This window comes from Tetrao urogallus (assembly GCF_951394365.1).
Source record: "Tetrao urogallus genome assembly, chromosome: 9".
Taxonomy (NCBI): domain Eukaryota; kingdom Metazoa; phylum Chordata; class Aves; order Galliformes; family Phasianidae; genus Tetrao; species Tetrao urogallus.
Window position 1 is genome coordinate 13827393 of NC_136822.1, and position 22214 is coordinate 13849606.

At 43.4% G+C, this 22214-nt stretch overlaps 1 protein-coding gene across 4 annotated transcripts in view; it reads right to left on the reverse strand.

Annotated features, from left to right (window-relative positions):
* LPP (LIM domain containing preferred translocation partner in lipoma) overlaps positions 1 to 22214 on the reverse strand; it is a gene marked incomplete at both ends in the record, with an annotated part of 195997 nt that overhangs the window by 68904 nt on the left and 104879 nt on the right. For all 4 annotated transcript variants that reach the window (XM_079539517.1, XM_079539518.1, XM_079539515.1 and 1 more), the window contains one exon: positions 945 to 1068. In XM_079539517.1, the coding sequence (XP_079395643.1) occupies positions 945 to 1068 (124 nt within the window). The remainder of the gene's footprint in view (positions 1 to 944; positions 1069 to 22214) is intronic.

Consider the following 22214-nt stretch of genomic DNA (forward strand, 5'->3'; position numbering starts at 1 on the left):
TAAATAAAACGACTGAAGTTTCTTTAAGTCAGACATGCTTTTGTCCAACCAAAATCTATAACCAGCAGACCTACAGGGCAATCTAAATGACATTTTTAAGAAATGATGAAATAAAGGAAGGCGAAAAATGACAAAATGAATAGCTTAATCCAGCTGTTAACTATATCAATTAAAGCAGTTTGTTTCCTAACAACAGGACACTGACACTTAGTAAGAAACTAAACACACAGGTAGGATGTATCAAATATGCCCAAATCTCTTGACCTTAATGAAGGATTCACAGTCTGCAACACTTGTTTTACGTAGAGGTAAGACACATATTTTATATGTGTAGAAATCTAAGGTAATTCAGTTATATGCTCTTTCCAAAGAAATCAGCGATTATCTTTTTGCAGGTGAGGAAGACAACATAGATATAATGACTCAATCAGCTCAGATTTATCTTCCTCATATTTGTTGGACCCAGTTCTGGGCTAATGGGTGTCCATATAAAACCAACCCGATTGATTCAAAATGGGTTTCTTTTTAATCTATGCCAGCACACAGGAGCAGAATGCATTTACATTGTCAGGTTCCCTGCAGATGCAATGAGAAGACAGGGATGGGGCAGATGGGCAAGAAAGTGCATGAAACCTGAATTCACCCTGGTAAATCTACAGGCTGGGGACAGACGGTGTCAAAAAGAACCAAAAACTGAAAAATTCCACTTTGTAACCAGAAAGACTGTAAACATACAGCAAGTGAGTATGAGATTTATGCTGAAATTACAGAGGAATTCCTACGGATGATTACGCTTCCAGCCCAAGCATGGAAAGCAAATCTATCAGTACGAATGTCACTGTATTAACACTGCAGATGTCATGCCTCCCTCCCCATTACCAAACCTGGTATATACAGAAAGGGGCTATGGAAAGACTGATTCAACGTGACATGGCACTGCTCACCAAAGTAGTCATCAGAGGGAGGATTCTCCATGTCATACAGCATTTTCTTTGTCAGATGTTCCAGCTCATCTTCAGGCCTGAAGGCAGGAGTGCTTGATGTGGGTCCAGAGCTTGGATACCCACTCTAAAAAAAAAGAAAAAGAGAACAAACAGTTTGTGATGTGGTATAAAAGCATTCCCCTACAGTAAAAGAGTCTATTGACTGCTCAGTGCTGAACTTCATTGTCTTTTTGCTTTTTTTAAAACCCAAGAGATTCACACAAGTAAACATCCCATTTAATGTAATGAAAATGGACTCCTAAAAACGTCCAGCAAAGTGCTACATATCCTATTAGAATGAGAAGAACTCTGTGCCTCATAATTAGGTGTCCACTGGGTAGCACACAGTAATAAATAAAGGAGAAATATTATTCCAAGGATAACTTGATACAAACATTTTCCAACACCGAAAAAAGACTTTGGAAGCATTTCAGTTTGGATTTGGCAAAAGCTTCCATCATTTAACAATGCAATAAAAGAGAGGCTAGAACAATCATTCCTACAGTGGCGGAGTGTATAGACAAAGACAGATAATTCCAAGCTGCTACTTTTGTTCTCTTCTTGTTTGTTTTGACACAAATTCTGCTGTTAACACTTGCAAGAGCAGGAGCTAACCCACAGATTTTTAGTGCTAGGGATACAAAGGTTTTAGTATGCACTTAAGAACTGAGACCTCTTGGCCTTCATGTGCTAACAGCTAGCATAAAATATTTAAAGTCCATCTCAGTGAGCTTTCTCCCTGGAAAACAGCAGAACTACAGGCGTATTTTGAGAAGCACAGAAATAGTCACATGCCTAAGAGTTTCTTAGAAGAAGCTAAGTTTGGTGTCTGCAGTGAGAAACTCGGTCATTTCAGGATTAAAAACATGCTGACATCAGTTTTCCTTCTGTGCACTGCTTTCTTGAAAGACCCGCACGTGAAAACTAACTTATTTATGAAATGAAGTATTTGAATAAAGGAAGAATTGATTAATCTCTACCTTCATCAAAGATCGGACCTCACATAAGAAACTTCTGAGTGATAGTCTACAAGTAAGCACTTTTTCATGCTCTTTCCCTACTTAAAAGGGAAGAAAAAGTAAGATCATTGGAAAAACAATACACCTCTATCCAGCTTATATGGAATACACCTGACACAACGAATTCTTATAGAGCCAGTCACATTCAACAGAGAACAGCAGCTTTAAAACACTGCAAGAGAATTAACTAAATACTTTTATTCTTTTTTCCTTTCAGGCAAGAGAGAATTTCAAATGAGACATCAATCAATGTAGAGAAGGTCTCCAAACACTGCTTAGCAATAATACTTCAATCATCCACTCCGAGAAACCAAACACTTGCATGTTCCTGACCTCGTCATATTTATTTTTCTAGGGCCTGTGCTAAGCTGTGTTCCATCACCTCTCTTTCCTGTTGACCTGACCTCCCTCACACATGCAGCACCCATGAGTGCAGTAGCACGACGGCGCTTCTTGGAAGTGCTGGATTTGCTGTGCACTCACAATAGGACAGATAGGACACAGTTGTACAGGCTGCTGCCTATCTCTTGCTCTCTAATGGAGCAGCAGTGCACAAATGAATTGGGTGGCATGGTTCTCCTGGAACCTCCTAGTTTATGCACTTGTCCAGGATTTCTATATGCCCAGCAGTCGTTCTGAGTAAGCTGCTGAGCATCTGCTAATCTTGAATGTCTACACATAGCTCAACAAATGCTCTTGCACAAAAGCAACCACACTGTGTTTGGGTTACCACAACTTATTTTTTCAAATGGAGAGACAGACTTGTATGGTGCACAGGACTTACATTTGCTTTCAAAGACAAATAAGTGCCACCTCTGTGGGATATTTCGTTTTGGTATGGGTAAGGTCATTCACTTAACAAATCTCAGAGCCAGGTACTTAACCCAACAGCACCAGATGCCCTTGGTGTTTTGTGGCTGTTCTTAGAAGGCTAATTGACAATTGCTTCACTAGAAATAATAAATAACGTAGCCCTGAAAAAAAAAGTTTCATTAATAAAGCAATTAAGGCTGCCAAATACAAAGCATTTAATCTTGGAAGAACCACATATTTTCCTTTGCTCTCTTGTTCCTGTGAGCTGACCATGAATCTTGCCTGAACATACATTTTAACACAGCAAGAGCAGCCAAGGATTTATTAGCTAGAAAAATCAGTTTAGCATCTGGGCATCTTAAAATATCATTTCATCCTCTTTCAGTTTCCAGGCAGAATGGAATGAATGACCAGTGCTGTCCTGTGAAGGAATCACAAAGGATGGCATGGCTGTGGGGTCTGTGCCTCTCCTTCACGCCAGTCTCCACATCTCTGGAGCAGGAGGCTGCTCGTGTCTGTTTCAGGAAGGGCTCTGGCTGTGCCATTTAAAATGAAATATCAATATCTGCAGACTTTCTCTAGTTTGGGAAACCATGTATCCTCACACGCAATAAAAAGGCTGCTCTCATATTTTATCTACGTTGCACTTTTCCAGATTGGGCAGATTTCTTATCCAGTATTCAACATCAGCAAAAACAACACACACCAACCACAATGTTAGGAGACATTTTAACTTATTTTGACTAAAATGCTACGCTTTTTTGACCAGCATTTAAGCAATGCTAGGCACATATTTTTTCTCCTTGCATGGCACATGCTGACTGTGTGCCTCCAGGAAAATGCAGTTCATACATATGAACATGCTGTTGAGTTTGCCGGGGCACGCGCACACACAAACGTAGAGAAGTGTATCTTTAGTGGATCTAGAATGCTTGTTTCAGCAAAACAGTTTCCTTCCTCCTCCTTTGTTAGGCCAGGGTAAAAATACAATTCTGGCTTTCCTTACAGAACAGTTGTGTTGTTGTTTATTAAACTTCCTCTGTTTTCTCCCGATCTGTACCATGATCAAGGCTGTCTAGAAATACAATTTACTGCCTAATCTGCCACAATCATCTTCATGCATTCTCTTTTCTCTACAATGCTTCAGTGTACACTGTGCCTGGGACACAGAGAGCTCAAAGCTGTGCTCTGTGCTGAGCGGCCTCCCAGATCCTCCGAGCATCCCAGCAACATCAGAGATCATAAAGTGGCCCGTGAAAATGGAAAAGGGCTCTGCTCTGCAAAGAGGGACCACGCTTCAGAAGCACTTGAATACTATTTTTCACTATTCCCATCAAATATGGAGCAGCTTTGGGTAAAGCATGACGAACGCAGTTGTGTTTGCAGATGTGTATGCATTTACAAATAGGTGGACTAGGAACTGCCAGCATTCCTAGGGTTAAACTCCATGGCAGAAAATATCTTCATGTTACAAACAAAAGGAAGTGAGTTAATCGCTAGTGCCACTCCAAGCAGTGCAACAACATCTGATTCATCTTCCTCATTAAAGTTCAGTTCCTAAAAAGCCAGGTCAAAAGAAGCAGTCACGTGGAATTGCTGCACAATTATTTTGGTACATGGAGTTGAAACTTTCTTCAGCGCTCCTCTGGTATGTGCTCTGTACTCCAGACCTCATTGGTAAGCAGCTGCCTCTGGAGCTCTGGCTGCCCAGACAGAAGGAGCTCTGGAGGGAGTGGGCTGCATTCTCCAGCATGAACTTTCCCCGTCCACATACAAATTTTCACCCAAATGGGTAAAAATCCCAGTACAAAATCTGCAAAGACATCTGAAGATGATGCTACCATGAATGTACCATCATTCAGAGTACACTGTATGCGGTCATTTTTTCTTGTCCATTTGCAAATGCTGCACAAGTTTCTTCTCTCGGAGAGAAAATCACTTCAATTATGTGTTCCCAATTACAGAAACGTGGAAATTATCTTCTTTTCAGAAGGTAGAATTAGCCCAATTTGGAATTGAAAAGCAGCCAGAAACATCTCACACTGATACTTACTTTCCATTTCATTTTTTTCTACTTGTTCATCTGCATGAAGTTAGCACTTTCCTTTCACTTCGCTCACCAGAACTCGTCGTCAGTTAAATAAACAGTTAAAGAACATCTTTGCTCATTTCTTATTCAGTGGCCTGACAAAGACCATGCTTTTTCATTTAAGTTATTGACTGTCCAAAACAATCGCAAACTTTGAGACCAAAAAATTCAGCATGGTGCCGCATCTCTCCAACGAGTTGAGCTCCCAAAGAAATAACGATTGCCTGCAGCTGTAATTCAGTCTATAATTAAGGCCAACTGAACCCTCTTACAGAGGAGATGCGCTGGAAAAAAAATATTTTAATTCTTGATTTATTTTCCCAGTGAAAAGTCACAGCTGCCTGAGTACATACAGATTCCTGAAAAGACGATGCTGCCTAGATTCCTGCCACATGCACATTCCTGGGTTCACTCCTGCTAGGAGAATAATTCAAGTCCCTCCAAAGAAGCTGCCCTGAAAGAGGGGATGTCCACCATCCTCTGCAACCCACGAATGGCCTGAAATTACAAGTTTTTGGGCAGCTGGGAGAGTGGCCTCCCCTGGGATGGGCCAGAGTGGGGCAAACCATCAGCGCCCCCACAGCCACCACTTCCCAGAGCAAACCAGTAATCCAGAGCGGGCAGCTCTGGCAGCAGAGCCCTCATTTATTAAACAGTGGCATGCTTTGAAATAGGGTAGTTTTGTAACTACTCCAAAGCTCTAGAGGATATTTTTCTTTATTTTTAAACTTCATTATTGTAACTCTATCCTCACTTGGTTATCCACGCACATTCCCAGTCTTATTCAAATCCTGCTAAGCTCCGATTTTCAACAATCTCTTGTGACAGAGTTACACAAAATATGTGCAATAATAATAATAGTAAATTAAATATTTCTGTTTTAAACTCACAGCCTGCAATTTTGGTAAAAAGTCCCTTTTAGGGATGCAGACAGGTGGAAGGGGAGATATCTTGCCTGTAAAATCAAGAGAATAGAACCAGAATGAGTATCTGGAAGCCAGCTTTTAGCTTGTAGTCATGAAAACAAAGTGTTGGCTTCTGTATATTGACAATGAATTAAATAGAATCACCATATATACACACACACACTAAGCACTCAGAAAAACGGGCTTAATGATATTTCTCTGTCAATTATTCAGTGCTTACAAAGTTCTCCAAGCTTCTGTGATGTCTTTTAGTAATGTTCAAGCACACTAATAAACAAGCATGACTGTTTCGTCCTTGGATTGTTTGCATTCTCTTATATGCAAATATACTAAATAGCTTTTCTTGCTGTTCTTCACATTATCACTTATGATTTGAACCTGGAAGAGCTGGTTGTCTCTGCTAGGTGTTGCAGAAGTTGGATGAGCTGTAAACAACACGAGCTGGCGCGCTGAGCATGACTGTGTTAAATGACAGCTTCCACTTCTATTGCGGGCAGCCACTGTTTCTGCTGGACACTCTGGCTTGTTTACAATACTCAGGGTTAACAGGAGATGAGCTAGACTTTTATGGAGCAACACTGGCTATTTCTAATTAGAAAATGCAAAACAAACAGATCTCCAAGTAATACGTATTTGACATGTTATCTCAGGAAACAGCAGATTTAAACTACATTTCAAATAAGAACGCCTATAAAATGCTACATTTTAATGTCCCATTGCTGCTGAAATGTATATAAGGAAACAATTGCAGCAGTGCCTGATCTTGCTTGGGGCCTCTTGGCTCTATCATTACGTAAATACTCTTTACTTGTCAAGGCTTATCTCGTACAAAAAGAATAGTGGGTTGTTTTTGTTGTTGCTTTTTTGTTTTGTTTTGTTTCTCCTGTTAACCCCACTTACTTTGGTAGGGCACATTTCAGCCACGAATTCAAGGTGCAAGCTGGATGGTATTGTTGAGAAGGGGTATGAAGCATCACCACTATATGAATATGTGGATAAGGAGAATGCATTGTGTTAGCCCTAAGTTTTTGGTTGTAAGACCTTGTAAGACCACGTGCACTAAAGACATGGCACACTTATCAACTCCCCTTGTTTTTATGCCATTATAAGGTGGGCTTCCACTGGCTGCCTTCAAAATATTAATTAGTTAAACATTGTATTTACTGCTATCAGCAGGTCAAAATCTGCATTTTAGAGTAGGAACCGTAAGAATCCATAGAAGAAGAGAGTCTCAAAGCCTCAGCTATAAGCATGGGGAAGTGCTGGGGATGGGCTTGAATTCACTTCTTGGTGGCTATACACCTCAGGATATTTAGTGCCATGTAGGGCTTCTTGCCTGAGGACATGACGTACAGAACTCTCTTCTGTAAATCCAGGTGGCTACTACTGAAAGATGTGGGCAACTCTGGTCACAGTGAGCGGCTCCTCTAAGAGGGCTCATGAGCTTCCAAACCAACCAAGCCACATTCCTATCTCAATGGACAAGTACCAAAGCAGCCAGTGAAAGTGAGAACACTCCAAAATTCATAACAATAAAAAAGAGATGTTTGCTCACACAGTACTTAACTTGCTTGGACACTTAACTGCCACAATAAAAACACTGAGACTCACTACATGCCTTCAAACACGTCCCTTTCCAGAAGCAACCCTACAACACAAGGAGTTAAGTGAGATTGGCTCCGTCTTCACTTTTTCATTTGCAAAGCATTTCACAAAGGCCGAGCTCAACCATTCCTACAGACAATGAAGAACGACACCAGACCACAGGCGGGCACAACCCCATGGTGCGCTGCCTTCCTTCCCCGGTGCACCGCAGCGACGAGGGAGCTCACCGCCATTCCGCATGCGGTGACGGGGGTTTGACGGGCTGCCTGGGCCGTGAGCACCACCTGCTCTGCGGTTCAGGTTCGTCGCCTCCTGAAAAAAATTGGCCGTCCCAGCTGCAGTGCTTTATCAGGTAACAAAAACAGAAGTGCTGGGGCATCGCTTGTTTCAAAAGAAAAATAAATCTCACCATTTTAATGGGACTAATTTTGCATGTGAAACTTGCATTCATACTGTATTAACAGTTTAAATATAGCTTTCTTGCCAGATGCCTGAATATGCTAGAAAAGATACTTAAAATATGCAAATGGGTTTCTGTTTTAATACACAAAGAAAGTTAAAATCACATCACTTTCCATCATCAAGACAGGTTTCAATCTAAGTTTTTTTCATGTGAAAACTATAACAGCAAACAAATGGTTAACCAAATGCATTTAACCCACTATCTGTAGTCTCAGTTTTAGTCAATTGTGACATGGGCCATTACACTTCCCAGGGCAGCAGTGACTTAAATGAAGACTACATATTTTGCTTAACATTGAAAGATTATATATACGTATAAATTACAGTAAAAAAAAAAAAAAAAAAAAGATTCTTAGGCTGGAGCAGGCACTTGGTTCATCATCTACAGGATTGGAGGGCAGGATTCCTGAAATTTATCCTCAGCAATATTCTTAACCAGTCTGATCCTGCACCCTGCTGTTTTAAATGCTCTTCATAACGTTTGGCTGTCTCAAGAGAGCTTGAGAGTCTCAATGAACTCATGATTACAAAATGCTTTGAGATCCTTGAATGAAAGATGCTGAATGAGTACAAATTATGACTATTGTTAATTATCTTAGGTTGCCAAGTTGTGTCCTCTTCCACTCACATGTGCCTACGTTTTGTCTTGTAAGATTATGTCTTCAAAAGAAACACAGCTCTCCCAACATGCCCCATTGCCCAGGAGGTGTTTTGTTATATAAATAAAAGCTATAAGAATAATATTAGCTAAAACAATACTGTGGCAAAAGCAAATTATATTCCTGCTGGTCTCAGAAATGACTTTCTTTTGTCAGAACAAGAAAATTTTTCTATTTTACTCATGTTCTGATCCCAGATACTTGTCCTCTTTTCCTCCTGTGCAGCTGCTTTCTTTTTAAGAGAGTTTACTTTTTTTCTTTTAGGTCTGCAAGACTCTGTTTCTTGAAATAACTATTGTATGATACCAAGCCCTTCAGCAGTATGAGTAGAATGCATCTGCTTTGGAAAGCAGATGGGGAGCTCCAAAGAAATCATTCACTTGACTTTCAGCCTCTCATGTGACTGAATGAAGGGAGAGGAGGCTGAAACCTGACAGACAGTCCAAACATCTGGATGCTGCCCAGGCCACACAACTGTCTCACCCCTCAGCTGAACCGTGCTTCAAGTGTGATCAAACCTATCCAAAATGACACTGTTTCTAGCGATGGAGAAGAGAATTTGCAAGTAATAATGAGAAGACTGCTATTCTAAAATCAATAATAATAATGAGAAGACTTATTCTTCAAAATCAAAGGAGAACTCATTTGCTTGCACTTCAAGATGCTGTGGTGAAAGATTGTAGAGAAGAGTATTAAAAGGGTAGAGATAGGGCTCAAGACAATAAGTAACACAGAAAAGAACAGAATTCATTCTCTAATTTCTACCTCAATTACAGCATCTCTGCATTTCATACCATCCACGGGGATGGTTTTGTTGCTGAATGGCATTATACTACAGCTTTATGGCATTTAAATTTATTAATTCTCCACATGAAGAGCCCTCTCCAGGTACCTCGAGTTTGCCTGAATCCCAGTCATCGTGTCAAGCACCATTTGCAATGACCATTTCCAATTTAATTCATGAAGAACAATCTCAATGTACATGATCAGTAGCTCTCAGTGGTTCACTGACACCACCAGCCAGCAAGCCCCGGCCTCTCTGCGTCTCTGGACCAACGTATGACAAAATTACCTGACTGCAGTTGATAATAATGACTGGCAATTAAAAGCTTTTCAAAGATCCCCCTCACTTTTGGTGAAACAGAGATGTCTATCAGAAGTGGACAGGTTGCTGGCAGATATAATGCTTTTTGCTCATGTTAGGGACAGGGAAAGTGTATAGCAGCAAGGCATTAGATGTACTTGCATATGCCCTGTCAGGCAGAAGCTATGACACATTGGAAGCAAGGAAAAAGGTGAGACTGAACATCCTCACTGGGAGCAGAGGGAGTAATAGAGGAGAAAAGAAGCAGGAGAGAGCAAAAGACTGCAGCCCCTCGTGAATATCAATAGCCCGAGTGCTGCTCTAGAAGGGACCTGTGTATGCTTTAGTATCAATTAGCCCAGGATAATCAGAAATAACATTTTCAGAACAAAGCAGTGCCAAATTCCATACTGCTCTTGGGGAAAAAGGCCAGGGCAAATGCCTGTCATCTAGATTATCATTTATTTCGCCCAATGTACTTGTGAAAATGATCTTTCATTTGGCTCACAGCAGTAGAAATTTCTCAACAAAGTCATAATTCTCTGTAGTACAGTCCAGGGCAGTTAAGTATTACTCAGATAAAAGCCTCAAGTCACCCTTGAAACACTGTCCGTGCTCAGGAATTTCCCACAGTTGGTGGGAGGTGGGAACCAAGGATCAATTTGCCCTTGGACAGAACCACAGGCTGAGGACCCTGCATGTCCCATGTGGTGGTCAAATTATGCCAGGGAGGCAAAGAAGAAGGGCCTATGGGCTATTGGAAAATGCTGCAGGGTGTTTCACCGCGAGTATTAAATATTCAAAAGGTCTCAAGCTTGTCCTTGCAACCTGCAGGCACAGGAGTGAAGATGTGAGCTGGCGGTGCTGTTGTGATCCTGCTGGCAGAGGGAGAAGAGGGTCATTGGAGCAGAGCATCGGGAGCTGTGAGGTCAAGGTCAGAGCTAGAGTGAGGACTTTCACAATGTGAGGAAGGAGCCAGGGGAAAAAAATAACTTTTTCCAACACCAAAATAACAGTTTTAAAAGGCAGAACTTCAAAGGCAAGAGAGACGTGTTGACAAAAAGCAGAAAGATAATCAGAAAGCAGAGTGCAGTAGGGGACTTGACACAGACCCTAGTGTTGGAGGAGAGGAAGAAAGTGCAAGCTGGCTAGGAATTCCAGGGCTAGGAAAAGCCCACACAGAGCGAGTTGCAGGCAGTCAGTCCATGAAGGGAGAGTGTTTTATGGAGGACAAACGTGCAGTAGAGCAGGATGAAATGGAAGGATGGACTAACAGCATCCTCAGAACAGGGAACAAGCAGGAAAGCAAGAGCAAATGTGAGATATCAGCTTCAGCTTGATTTTACTGAACCAGTTTGCCCATACAAGAACTATCCAATGCTAACCAAAACCCCTTATAGTTTCAGCCTATGGGATGCTTCTGGACATACACACACATGGTTTTGCTGGAGTAGCAGGGAACACTCGGATCACAGCAGTGCACCTCAGCCTCACCTGGCTCCCACAAAGAAGGTCTATTTGGGGTTCAAATGGCACACATTCCCCTTGGCTTCCCCTGCTGCATCTACCACGTGATCCCATATCCACCATGTGTCCAGCAAAACTACTCTGTGATCAAAGTACTCCCAAAGGTAAGCTCATACATACTTTTATGTGGTGATTATGCTCTGCACTGCACAAGTACCTATGGCCTCCAAGCCAGATTCAGAATGAATGAAGAGCAAGGAGTTCAGAATGAAGAGCAAGGAGAAGAAATTCACAGCTCAGTGCTGGAGCCAGAAGGGGATACAGGGCTCCTTGGATTCAGACCATTTTGTCTGGTCCCCTGCTTTGCCATTGGCCTCTTAAATAACCCCAAGATCTTGGCAGCCAAACAGGCTGTGCACTAAGGGAAGGAATCTGAATTTTCCCAGCTGCAGCCTCTAAGACTGCTGTCAGCCTGAGGGCACAGCCGTTGCACTGAGTTACAGACCTAATGATCTGCGCTGTTCAAGGCATCAAATGCTTGAAGAAACTCGCCCTGCTCAGAAGGCCATGCTCTAGCTGTATTTCTGCACTGTCTTTCGTGCCAGGCTGGGGTTGACTTTGAGGAGGTCAGGAAGAGCCTGATGACTCAATAAATAAGAGACACTTGAGAGAGTTAGCAGAACTGACAGCTCAACAAGATCCATGTTTAGCTGTCAAAACATTCCTCCATGTACAGAGATGCAGCGAAGAAGGCTGTCCACATCCCTCCTGGGCTAGAGACGAACTTATCTCGCTAATTGGTCAAGCAGTACTTTGAGCAGACTGGAGTGAACTGAAAGAGGCGGTGGCGTGTGCAATTAGAGCTGAGGAGGCCGACGGCTGTGGCAGGACACAGCATCATGTCTGGACCACTTTGATGCATTAAAAAGATCGCTTTGTCCGTGAAACGTTTTCATGTCCTGTTCAACCACAACAACAGCAGCAGGCCCCTTCTGTTTGTTAATGATTAAGCAGCTCGCAGGTTGACTGAGCAAAGGCTGAAGGGGAAAAACAAAGAGATATATATAATTCTGCTTACAGAATTTACTTGTAAAGGATGGGCTAGACTTTCAGACAGTGCAAATCAGAGCCGCTCTAGGGAACTCGCTGATTTACACAGCAGCAGAGGGTCTGGCTCAGGGTGCCAAAGTGAGCAACGTACTCAGGTGTACATCGGCTGAGAGGCACTGTTTGAGTCAACAAGGGCAACACAGGGAGAAAACCTGTTCCCAGGCTCCCAGACCAAAAGCAAGCCCTACAGGCTGAGACCCCGCTCTCTCTGGGGATATGGGTGATTGAAACCTGCTTCCTTGCAGGTGACAGATACTCTAATGCTTACTTAGTTCATGTCTCTTTTGCTAACCATGGTGCCCCCCTCTCATGTGGGCTTTCATGAACTCCTGCTACTATTTCTCAGCTCAGACTAACCTGGGCTTCAGGGCTTCCTCCTGCTCCTTTTGAGGGGTTGGTTTCCCCTTGGAGCAAAAGTGAGGACAGCAAAGTGCTGGAAGAGACTGTAGAGAAGCTGTAATTTCCATCACAGAGGTTTTTCTGAGTAGGAGCAAATATTTCTGAAGAATGGCTCAGGCAGAGCTGATCCTGTCTCTGAACAGCAGACAAATCTTCATGTGAGCTCTAGCCTTATTGTTTATGCTTCTCTGACTGTGATAACAGTTGTGACAGGTTCTGCATGGAGTTGAGCAAAGCCAGCTGAAGGTCCTATGGATCATCTTCAGGGCTGAAGTTGCTTACCAGAAAGGAAGCTCATGTGTGAAGTTGTTTTATAGCTTTGTTCCAGACTCTAAATCAAAGAAGTTTTGCTCAGAACTTGCAAGACAAAGAAGCTGGGCCATAAACGGGCACAGTGCCTGTCCTTTTACCAGTTCCAAAATGTTCCATCTCCACCTTAAATTCCAAGTACACTAGGTAGCTCACATCCAGAGGACCCAACCTCGTGGGCTGTAAGCTTGTGTTACGCAAATGGAGGGTTTTGTCCAGGTTCCTAGGAATGCTCATCTGGCACTCAGTGATGAATCCCCATTGGAATGTCACAGGGCGCAGCAAGCCTGTCCAGGAGCAGAGAAACAGCAAGCAGAGAAGCATTTGGTAAATCAACAGAGGTGCCCCAGACAGCAAAAAAGTACCACGTGTCTGTTATGCAAAGACCCACATGTGTCTGCAGTGGCTGGCAAGGCATGAAGTTACTCCAGAAGCATCCATGTAAGCCCATCCCTGCAATGCTGCCTTACGGGGAAAACGCATGGTGAGGGAGCTCTCTGATCGACGTCTTTAAGCCACAAGGTGCTATTTACTAGCCAGTACCAGACAACATTCAAGCAAGAACAGAAAGTCACTTTCCCAGCCCTCCCTGTGAATTGCTCCCATCTGTGCAAGAGAGCAATCCAAAGTCCTTATGCCTATGACAGCACTGCAATCACACGCTTCGGTTTTTAAACCCAAAATAGCGCGAGGCAGACCGTGGCGAGGCTAGTACATGGCATGCAGCTGCGCTGATAAAGAGGAGACATCGCAAGAGACTCTCCAGGGCGCGAGTTGCTAGGGAACGTGGCGAAGCCGTGGCAGATTTCTTTGCCACTTGCTGGCTCCTTCCTCTCTTCCCACCTCGCTTGCGCTCTGCCAGTTTCTTCGCCCCACGAGTGCCGTTCTTCCTGTCTGAAGTGCGCAAAAACAAATCTGCCGGCAACAATGGAGCACGATTGCTTCGCACGTGTTGCTGAGGGAAGAAATCTCTCCAGCCTTTGATTTTCAAAGGCAGCCAGATGATGGGCTGGGGAAAAAACACTCCTGCCATTTTCTTGATGTCTGCGTGTCGTTTCATTCAACCTGTGGGTGGCAAGCCCAGGTGGTGCTAGTCTGACTTCATGGGAACTGTGCCCTCCGGACCCCTCCTCTTGCCCAGATGTGCTCTTCACTGAGAAGTAATTCTCTGCAGCTTTGTAGCAAAGGTGCACAAGCATGGGGTGGGCTGCTAGAGAACCCAGACAGAAAGAAAGGAAAACCTCTGCCTTCCCAAGAAAGTGCCAGGGGAAGAAGGCACTGGTGACCAAGGTGGAAACAAAAAGCTTTCCAGTATTAATCAATCTTTAGACAATTTGACTGAATGATTAGGAAATGCGATGCTCCCCACTGAGGCATTACAGATTTATATTTAGATGTTGCTTTTTTTTTTTTCTGACGCCGCATTATTTTTAGCTCCCAGTTGATGCTAGGCTGGCGGTGGCTGCTCGATCGAAGTGGCTCTCTGGCAGTGGCAGCTGGGTGAGGTGGTGATAGGAAGTGAGATCTCACTCTGCATCTGGGATGCTGCCCGTGCTGGAGCACCTCGATGCACAAGAAGGCAGACAAAAGCGAGGTGGAGGCTGGTCAAAGCCCTACCTGCACCCTGAGGCTGTGGGTCTTGTCAAATGCCCTTCAGCATCAACAGGGCCTTAATCAAACTCAAGAAGCAGCAGGGAGGAAATACTTAGCAAGCCTGTACAGCTCCAAGAGAGAACAAATCTGGAAGTGACTTTGAGAGAGCGCGGAACAGACATCTTTGTCCCAAGACAGAGGAAAACAGCATGCGTTTGAAGACCTATTAAAATGCAATTAATTCTGGAGAATGAGGAAGAAGCATTTCATTTTCCTGGCAACAACACTAATCCTGTGTGTCCAGAGTGCTTGTACTCACAATACCCTCTAGAGAACAGGAAACTCACGCCATTTCCAGGGCAAAGCAGCCCTGTGGTTCTCACCTGCTCCAGGGTCCCACCTTTAAGAGGGACCATGACTTCAATGATGCCACCTTCATAGTGCTAAAAACCACACGTAGCACAAAGCAATACCAAATAGTGCATCAAAAGCCTAATTCCTCCTCGACTCTGGGTAACAGCAACTAGGCTGCTTTGAGGTAGGAAGATTTCTAAAACCCAGAGAATCTTACAGAATGTGACAGCATGTGTTCTTCCATGACAAGGCAGGCAAGGATGGTCAAGGTCTCATCTTGATCTTTGCTCAGCAGCACAGCAGCAGCACGCCAATATGCAAATACGCCGCACAGATTCATGTTCTGTATCACGTGCTGAGCTCTATACATACAAGAACGATTATGATTCTGATTTTATGAGGGAATATAAAGAGTTGAATGCACGTGGACATCAGTACATCAACATTCCTATAGAAACTTACTGTACAGTACTGCATCATCCCCCAGCAACCCTGTGGCATGACCTTAAAAACGTAAGGCAGTGCCAGCATCTCCTCAAATATTTGTGTGAACAACACTAAGCCACCTTCATTTCCCCTTTAGTCTACACTTAAAAAATGATCTTCATTTATGGAGACATGGTAGGTTGATACATGCCAGGTGCAATTTATTCCTCAGTTTAAGCCATATGGTTCTCATAATAGTGGCTAATAAAGGAAGAGTATGTTTTCACCTGTAATTTTTCAAATCCCATCAAAAAGTGGTGCAACACAGAACACTGCAGACTGCAGCAGAGCACATGTGCTCAGTCACATTTTGCACCGCTCTGCACTTGCTCTTCCAATTGGCCCTTAATTAATATGCACAACCAACTCAGCATCAAGGGCAAAGAGAGAGCAATGCAGCTTTGTGTTTGCAGAAAATGTACCTTAAATTAAAACAAACAAACAAAGCAACTGCAAGTTTATTATAAGTGATTTTTGGGATCTGAGCCCTGCAGCAGACTTCGCAAATAACCAGCAACAAAAGACATCAAGTTATCTAATGGGTTTTTGGCAGTTGTTTTACTTGAGAAATAAATTTTCCAACAGTACAGAGACAGAAGCTTAAGGCCAACCTTGACATCTTGGTCCTGGCATGTCTCAATAACCTCTGTAGTTAAAATCACCCAGTGGGCACTTTCAAGAAAAACAGCCAGTACGTTTCTCCCAGAGAAAAGTCAGCAAGAAGCAACCTTAACTAACTCAATAAAGCTTAATGGAAAGGAAGTAAGAGATATGGTTGGCATTAACACCCCAATTTAGAGCTAGGGGATTTCCGCCTAATATATTGTGGAAAAAAGTATCATTCACAAAGTCATCCTCAGCGTACAGACTACAACGCAGCATTCAGTATAATAGCCTGGCATCATCTGACTCCAGATGAAAGGGTGAGAGGATATATTTATACTGCACATGACTCCAGCCTCCAAGAATGCACCTCAAGGCAGAGCAACGTGGTGTTTTTTACCCAGCGACGTCCTTACTCTGCCACAACTGATGGCTAATCTGCCAGGGAAGCATAGGTGTGTGAAGCCTGGATTGCAGGGTCTGGTCAGCAAGCCAGCAAGCTTTGTTCCATTGCTAGGGCACCTACTGTCCTTCAGCTGCTCGCAGAGCTCCCTGAATGAGCCCAAGGACCAAAGCCTTCTACAAGGCATTTAGTTGAAGGATTTTTCCTCTTGTTCTATGGCTCCAGATTACTACTGTACACACACATTCCTTCAAATCCAGAAAGCTTCCCTCTATAGCATGGAGATTTTCACAGACCCACTAAGGTGTAAAACCAGTAAGATCCACCAGTACAACCATCAACCTATGTCTGTGACTGCTCTAGACCACGTCACTCAATGCCACATCTCCACTGTTCTCGAATGCCTCCAGGGATGATGACTCCCCCACCTTCCTGGGCAGCCTGTGTCAATACCTCACTTTTGTACAGAAAGTGAATGTCAGAAGCTTATGTCCCTCTTAAGGGTCGTACCCCCTGATTCACGTGACCCCTGCTGAAGTGCATGCAGCTAGGACACTTTCTTGTTCATATCACATATAGAATTATCACTAAAAAGTCAAGCTCGGTGGACAAGAACAACAACAACACAAAGTCATATTCCCGATAATCAAAGCCACTCATTTCAAGTGCATATTTAGTCCAAGATCTATTTTTCTCCTATCAGCAACTTTTGGGTTCTGAGATCAGATTCCTGCAAACACCTGCTCTCCCTACTCTGCGAGTAGCAGTGCTTACACACCAGTACTAGCGCTAGTACAAGAACTAGCTGGCACACAGTCTGCTGCTGCCTCCACTTTGCATCCCATGCACTTTCCCAAAGCTAGCTGCTGTGTTTTCAGCGACCTGAGAAGAAATACTTGCTCCCTTAGTAATTAGATTCACAGTAAATGCGGGAAGCGAAGCAAAAAGAACACAATGTTCAGAGCTGCCACTCACGGTTAAATAATTAGTCAATATTACGCTCAAATGCTGCCTCCAGTGTTCATGCCAATCTGTACGAGGAGGCATTTGTCCTTACATTACTTTGGCGCCTCGTTTCAGTAATTTCTATAAGCTGGCAGTCTGGCCTCTGCAGAGAATGGGTCACACCACTGCTAATTCAGACAGATTACTAAATACAAGTAAGAACAGAGACGGATTAAAGGTGGTGAGATGTTAACAAAGCTTTGGTAAGTAATATATGCCAGAAATCCCTTCACCTGATTTTTATAAAGTAGGCCTTGTCTAAAAACAAGGGGGCTAATTGGTTTATAATTAATGCACAACCATAATCCTATTTGCTCTACATGCCTGTTATTGTTTTCTTCTACACACAGAGCCCTATCAGTTCCCAGTGGGAGGGACTCAGTTGCTTTAACACCCTGCATAGGAGCTCACTCATATGGTTTAATGGTCAATAATCCTGTGGTCCTGGTAGGATCCCGAAACTCCTCCCAGGCTGGAAGCAATAGTTCACTGAGGTACTGCTGCATTCAGGTATTTAAGTTGCTCCTCCCAGAGCAGCATTTATCACGGCTGTACTTCCCCTCACGTTTGTGTGCACTAGAAGGATTTCATGACTGAAGGAGTCAGGATGGCTTTTGGCTGATGCAGAAATGAACTTGATTCTCTTTGAGTGTCTGTTGATGCTTGAATTGATGTTGTTACTTGTCTAAATACATTAGCTTAGAAAGAAAGTACCGAACACTTGATGAGCAAGGGTTACAGACTAACTCCTGGAACTCTTCTTATCATCTGCACAGCATCTCTAAAACACTACTATGAAAGGAATGGAGACTATGTCAACACTCACCTCAATCACATAGCAGCTGCGTGGCTGCCTAGCTAATACGTGGTTAGGTGGAAGTTTCACTTCCACCTCGTGCCACCCAACAGCAGAACTACAGACATGAATGAACTTACCCTGTTGTAAAACAGAGGTAGGAAGAAAACCCAGTTTCAGCGCCCCGTGCATTTCTGCTGGATGAAGAAGTCCCTTTCCAGAAGCTGTTCACTAGGGACAATATGATGATCTTGGAAAAAATTTGCTTCCAATGCATTTCACCAACACTGAACTCAACAAGGGTCAACAAATCAGCCATGCACCACAGATGTGGCAACAAATGGTACTCTGCAGCACAAAGCAGCCAAGCCAAATACCAGCTCCTTTTCATAATGCTGCTTGCTCCTGGCAATGAGCCTGTTCCCTGATCTTCGCCTGATGCAGAGGCTACTGGGACTTGGGCAAGTCAGAATACCATCGCTAAAAACAAGAGCGTGTCTTGAAGCAGGTCCTGCGACCAAATGAGACCAGCTAAGTTCCATTCTAATTCACAGCATCTGCTGGATATAGAGACTAACGAGCACTGAGATGGTGTGCGTGTGTCCCTGAGCAACCTGCAAAACCTTTCAGCATAAGAAAGAAAAGGGAGAGGAGAAACACCAACAGGAGAACTCCGAGATGATTCATTTTGTCTGAGTTTTACTATGCATGCCCGAGAGTTACTTCATTAAGCAGACAGCTCGCATCTGAGTTGCCACCTCCCCTGGCTGCTTCATCCATCCACGCAGCTCGCTGGAGGAAGAGGGAGTAAGGCAGCATCCAAATTAGAAACTATTTATTATTGTTGAAGTAGAAAACTGATTGCTTTTCTTCCCCTTCTTCCTCCGTTCCGAAACACTCCTCCTAGGGAAACTTGTGCTGAGAAGTCCTTGCGAACAAACACATGGAGAGTAACAGAACATGGTCCATATGTACTAGCAACCAAAAATAAACTGAAGTCTGAAATGCGTACAGTCAAGTGGATTCATAATGTCTCTCTTTATGCCACAGTAACAGATGGTCAGTGAACTGTTACAAGACAGACCAAGACTAGTTAAACAGATGGGGAGTGTTATTTTTATACTGGTTTATAAGCGAATATTTAAATTTCCACTGGGTTATCTGAATTACCATCAAAGGAACGCACAACTGAAGCCCCCATCCAGCCAAAACTAAATTCTATGGAATCTTATACCCACAGAAGCTATTGCAATTCCTTCTTACAGCCTTTCACTGATGCTGCACATGACAAAACTCTCCCAGACCTTAGCAAGGCCTGGCCCAATGCTTCACACCTCTCCTCAGCAAGTGGCTGTGTGCAAGCCACGAGGCCCCCAGCCTCCTCTCCTCACCCCTCTGCAGTCAGCAGCTTGTGTCCTTACTGTTAATCCCCAAAGCAGGAAGGATCCAAACAGTTGGAGCACAGCTCAGGGGCAGAGTGGATGGTGGTGACTAGGAACCTGAGCCATGATAGAGGCAGAAAGGGAAAGGGTATTTCAGAAAAGACATTTATTTAAAGACTGGCCTGTGTTGAAGGAATGCATTAGAAAGACCAAAGACACAGCGGACTTTTCTCCATTTCTGCAGTCTGTGTTTCTTTTTTTGCCAGTCTCTCACCTACAGATGCACTGGTCGAGTTCACTTTCCCCTTCTCAGAGCTGAAGAACATCTGGGTTCACAAGAGGGCAGGACAGACTCAAGAATAAGTTAATTAACACCTCACAGTGCTTTAAATCACATTCAGAAACCTAAACCAACATTTGCTGAAGACAGTGATAAGTCTTGCTGCTTTATCTCTCAAAGGAAATTGGCTTTTCAAAAACCACTAAACACCTGTTGACAATCAGAGTGGTTCTCTGTTTTCAAAGTGGGCAGAAAAGGACTGGAGACATTCACTTAATTGTAAAAGGGAAAAAATAAAAGCGAACCAAAATCCCTGTGTTCTGCAGATACTCCAGAAGCTAAAAAAAAATCTGCTGATAACATGCCTGGTTCAGATCTGCCCAGCATCTTTTTAGCAAGTCCTCCTGGTAGCAGTTGGAGATTAATTATTCCCCTCTTTAAAAACCTTTTTTACAATCAGTGGGATGCACAAAGGCTTTAAATGTGACCATGACCCAGACCTCCCTTCTTCACAGTACTCCTGCAGCCAGAAACGGTTGCAATTGTTGGAACAGTATTTGGCTTTGAAATCCCACCATCCAAATCCAATTCTCACCTTTCAGAGTGACCGTTATCTTCTCATCATTTGAAATACTTCTGACTACTGATCTGAAGCTGTAGGGTTCTGCCTGCAAGCCTCAGAGGAGCTTCAACTTGCACTTCTGTATAAAGGAGCTTCATGTTGTGGCTGCGTTATCTGTCCAGCTGCCATCAGACAATAGCACTAAAGAAAAATGAAACTCTCTTTTCAAGTATTTATTCCTAATTTACTAAGGGCTAACAGTAACCAGTGACAAAACCCCAAAAGTTCTCATTGAAATATTTCATTTACCTAACAGCTTGAAATCTCCAGGCTGAAGATTATGTGCTCACACATGTCTGCGTGCTAAGTCTTCAATTAAAGAAAATAGAAAAGCCTTGCAGTTAAACCACTGGGAGACCTCTAAGCATTCACAGCCTCATCTCTTTGCACATGAAACGTTAATGGGGCAACCACGCACCGCTGGCTCCACAGATAATGGTTCAGATACCAGTGGATTTGTGATACCTATCACTGGGCTTCAGAGGTGAGAGGGCCTGTTTTGCTTCTTAGGTGATGACATCTTGTCAACATGCCACGTTCCTCATGTCAGTTCAGGAGTTCATTACATCTAGATAACACCCTTTTTGCTCTCCGGCTCATGTTTTTTAATGCCACGAACAACCTGGTGATTCATCAGAGGAAATGGATGGTGATCTGCGGCAGGCAGACAGCCTCCAGTTGATCTACTGCCCTGTTTGGAGCTCACCACAGGGCCTTTAATTTCATGTGGGGTGTTTACTGCAGTTCCTGAAAGTCCAGTGCTGTTATAGAACAAGCTCGTAACCGCACCTGACAAAGGTTCAGGGCTTGTCAAAATTGGTCTAATTTGTATGCTGTGTAAACAACATTAAGTCTTTGGAAGTTTACTATTAAGTCTTCAGTTACTAAAATTGCATTTCAAAATATGCATGACAAGGGAGATATTTGCAGAACATGTTATGGTTAGCATGGATGATAGCTAGCACACAGCAGTAGTCTGCATTGTGCTGCTCCATGTACAGGACCACAATCTACTATTGCTTAGGCCAAGAGTCATAGTTCAGTGCACTCTGATAAGGAAAAAAGTTTTCTGATATCCTCTAGAGCTTACACAGAAAAAACTTTTTGGGTTTGCTTGGCAGTTTAAAATAAATTCAACTGAGCACCTGGTTGTAGCGTAGGCCACCCCACAAGAAATGTCTTCTGTGGTAACTACAACAGATACAAAGAGCACAACAATATTACAGTAGAGTAAATTCTCAACATAGTCACTACCATAAGCTGTGCATTTTCACCAGTGATGAAGAAGAGCCTGCATGTTGTGCTAGTAAAAATCTTCACCAGTGGAGGTGACCCACTGTTTTACAGCTACTATGATAGCTTCAGTGCTGAGACAATGCTCCCCATGCAATCCATCTTCCACTGGCTGAAAAGACGGAAGTCAAAAGCTGCCAAATCTGGACTATACAGTGGGTGTGGAAGGACAGCCCAGTCAAGATCGACAGTGTGCTCTACAGTCTTCAAACTAGTATGAGACCTGGAGTTAATGTGTTGCAAGAGAAAGGTTGTCATCTTCTCTGGCCTGACTCTGGAAGTTCAAGTCTTCAGCATAGTCAGTTCTTTCTGATCCTGTATAAGCATTTGTGGGACCCACCTGGCACAAATGGCAATATTTCAAGGTTACCACTATTTGTTTCCAACACACTGAAGCTGGTATTCAGCTCCATACACAGTTCCATGGTCATAATTTGCTGCTTCATGATTGAGTCACTTGTCTTGGTGCCCA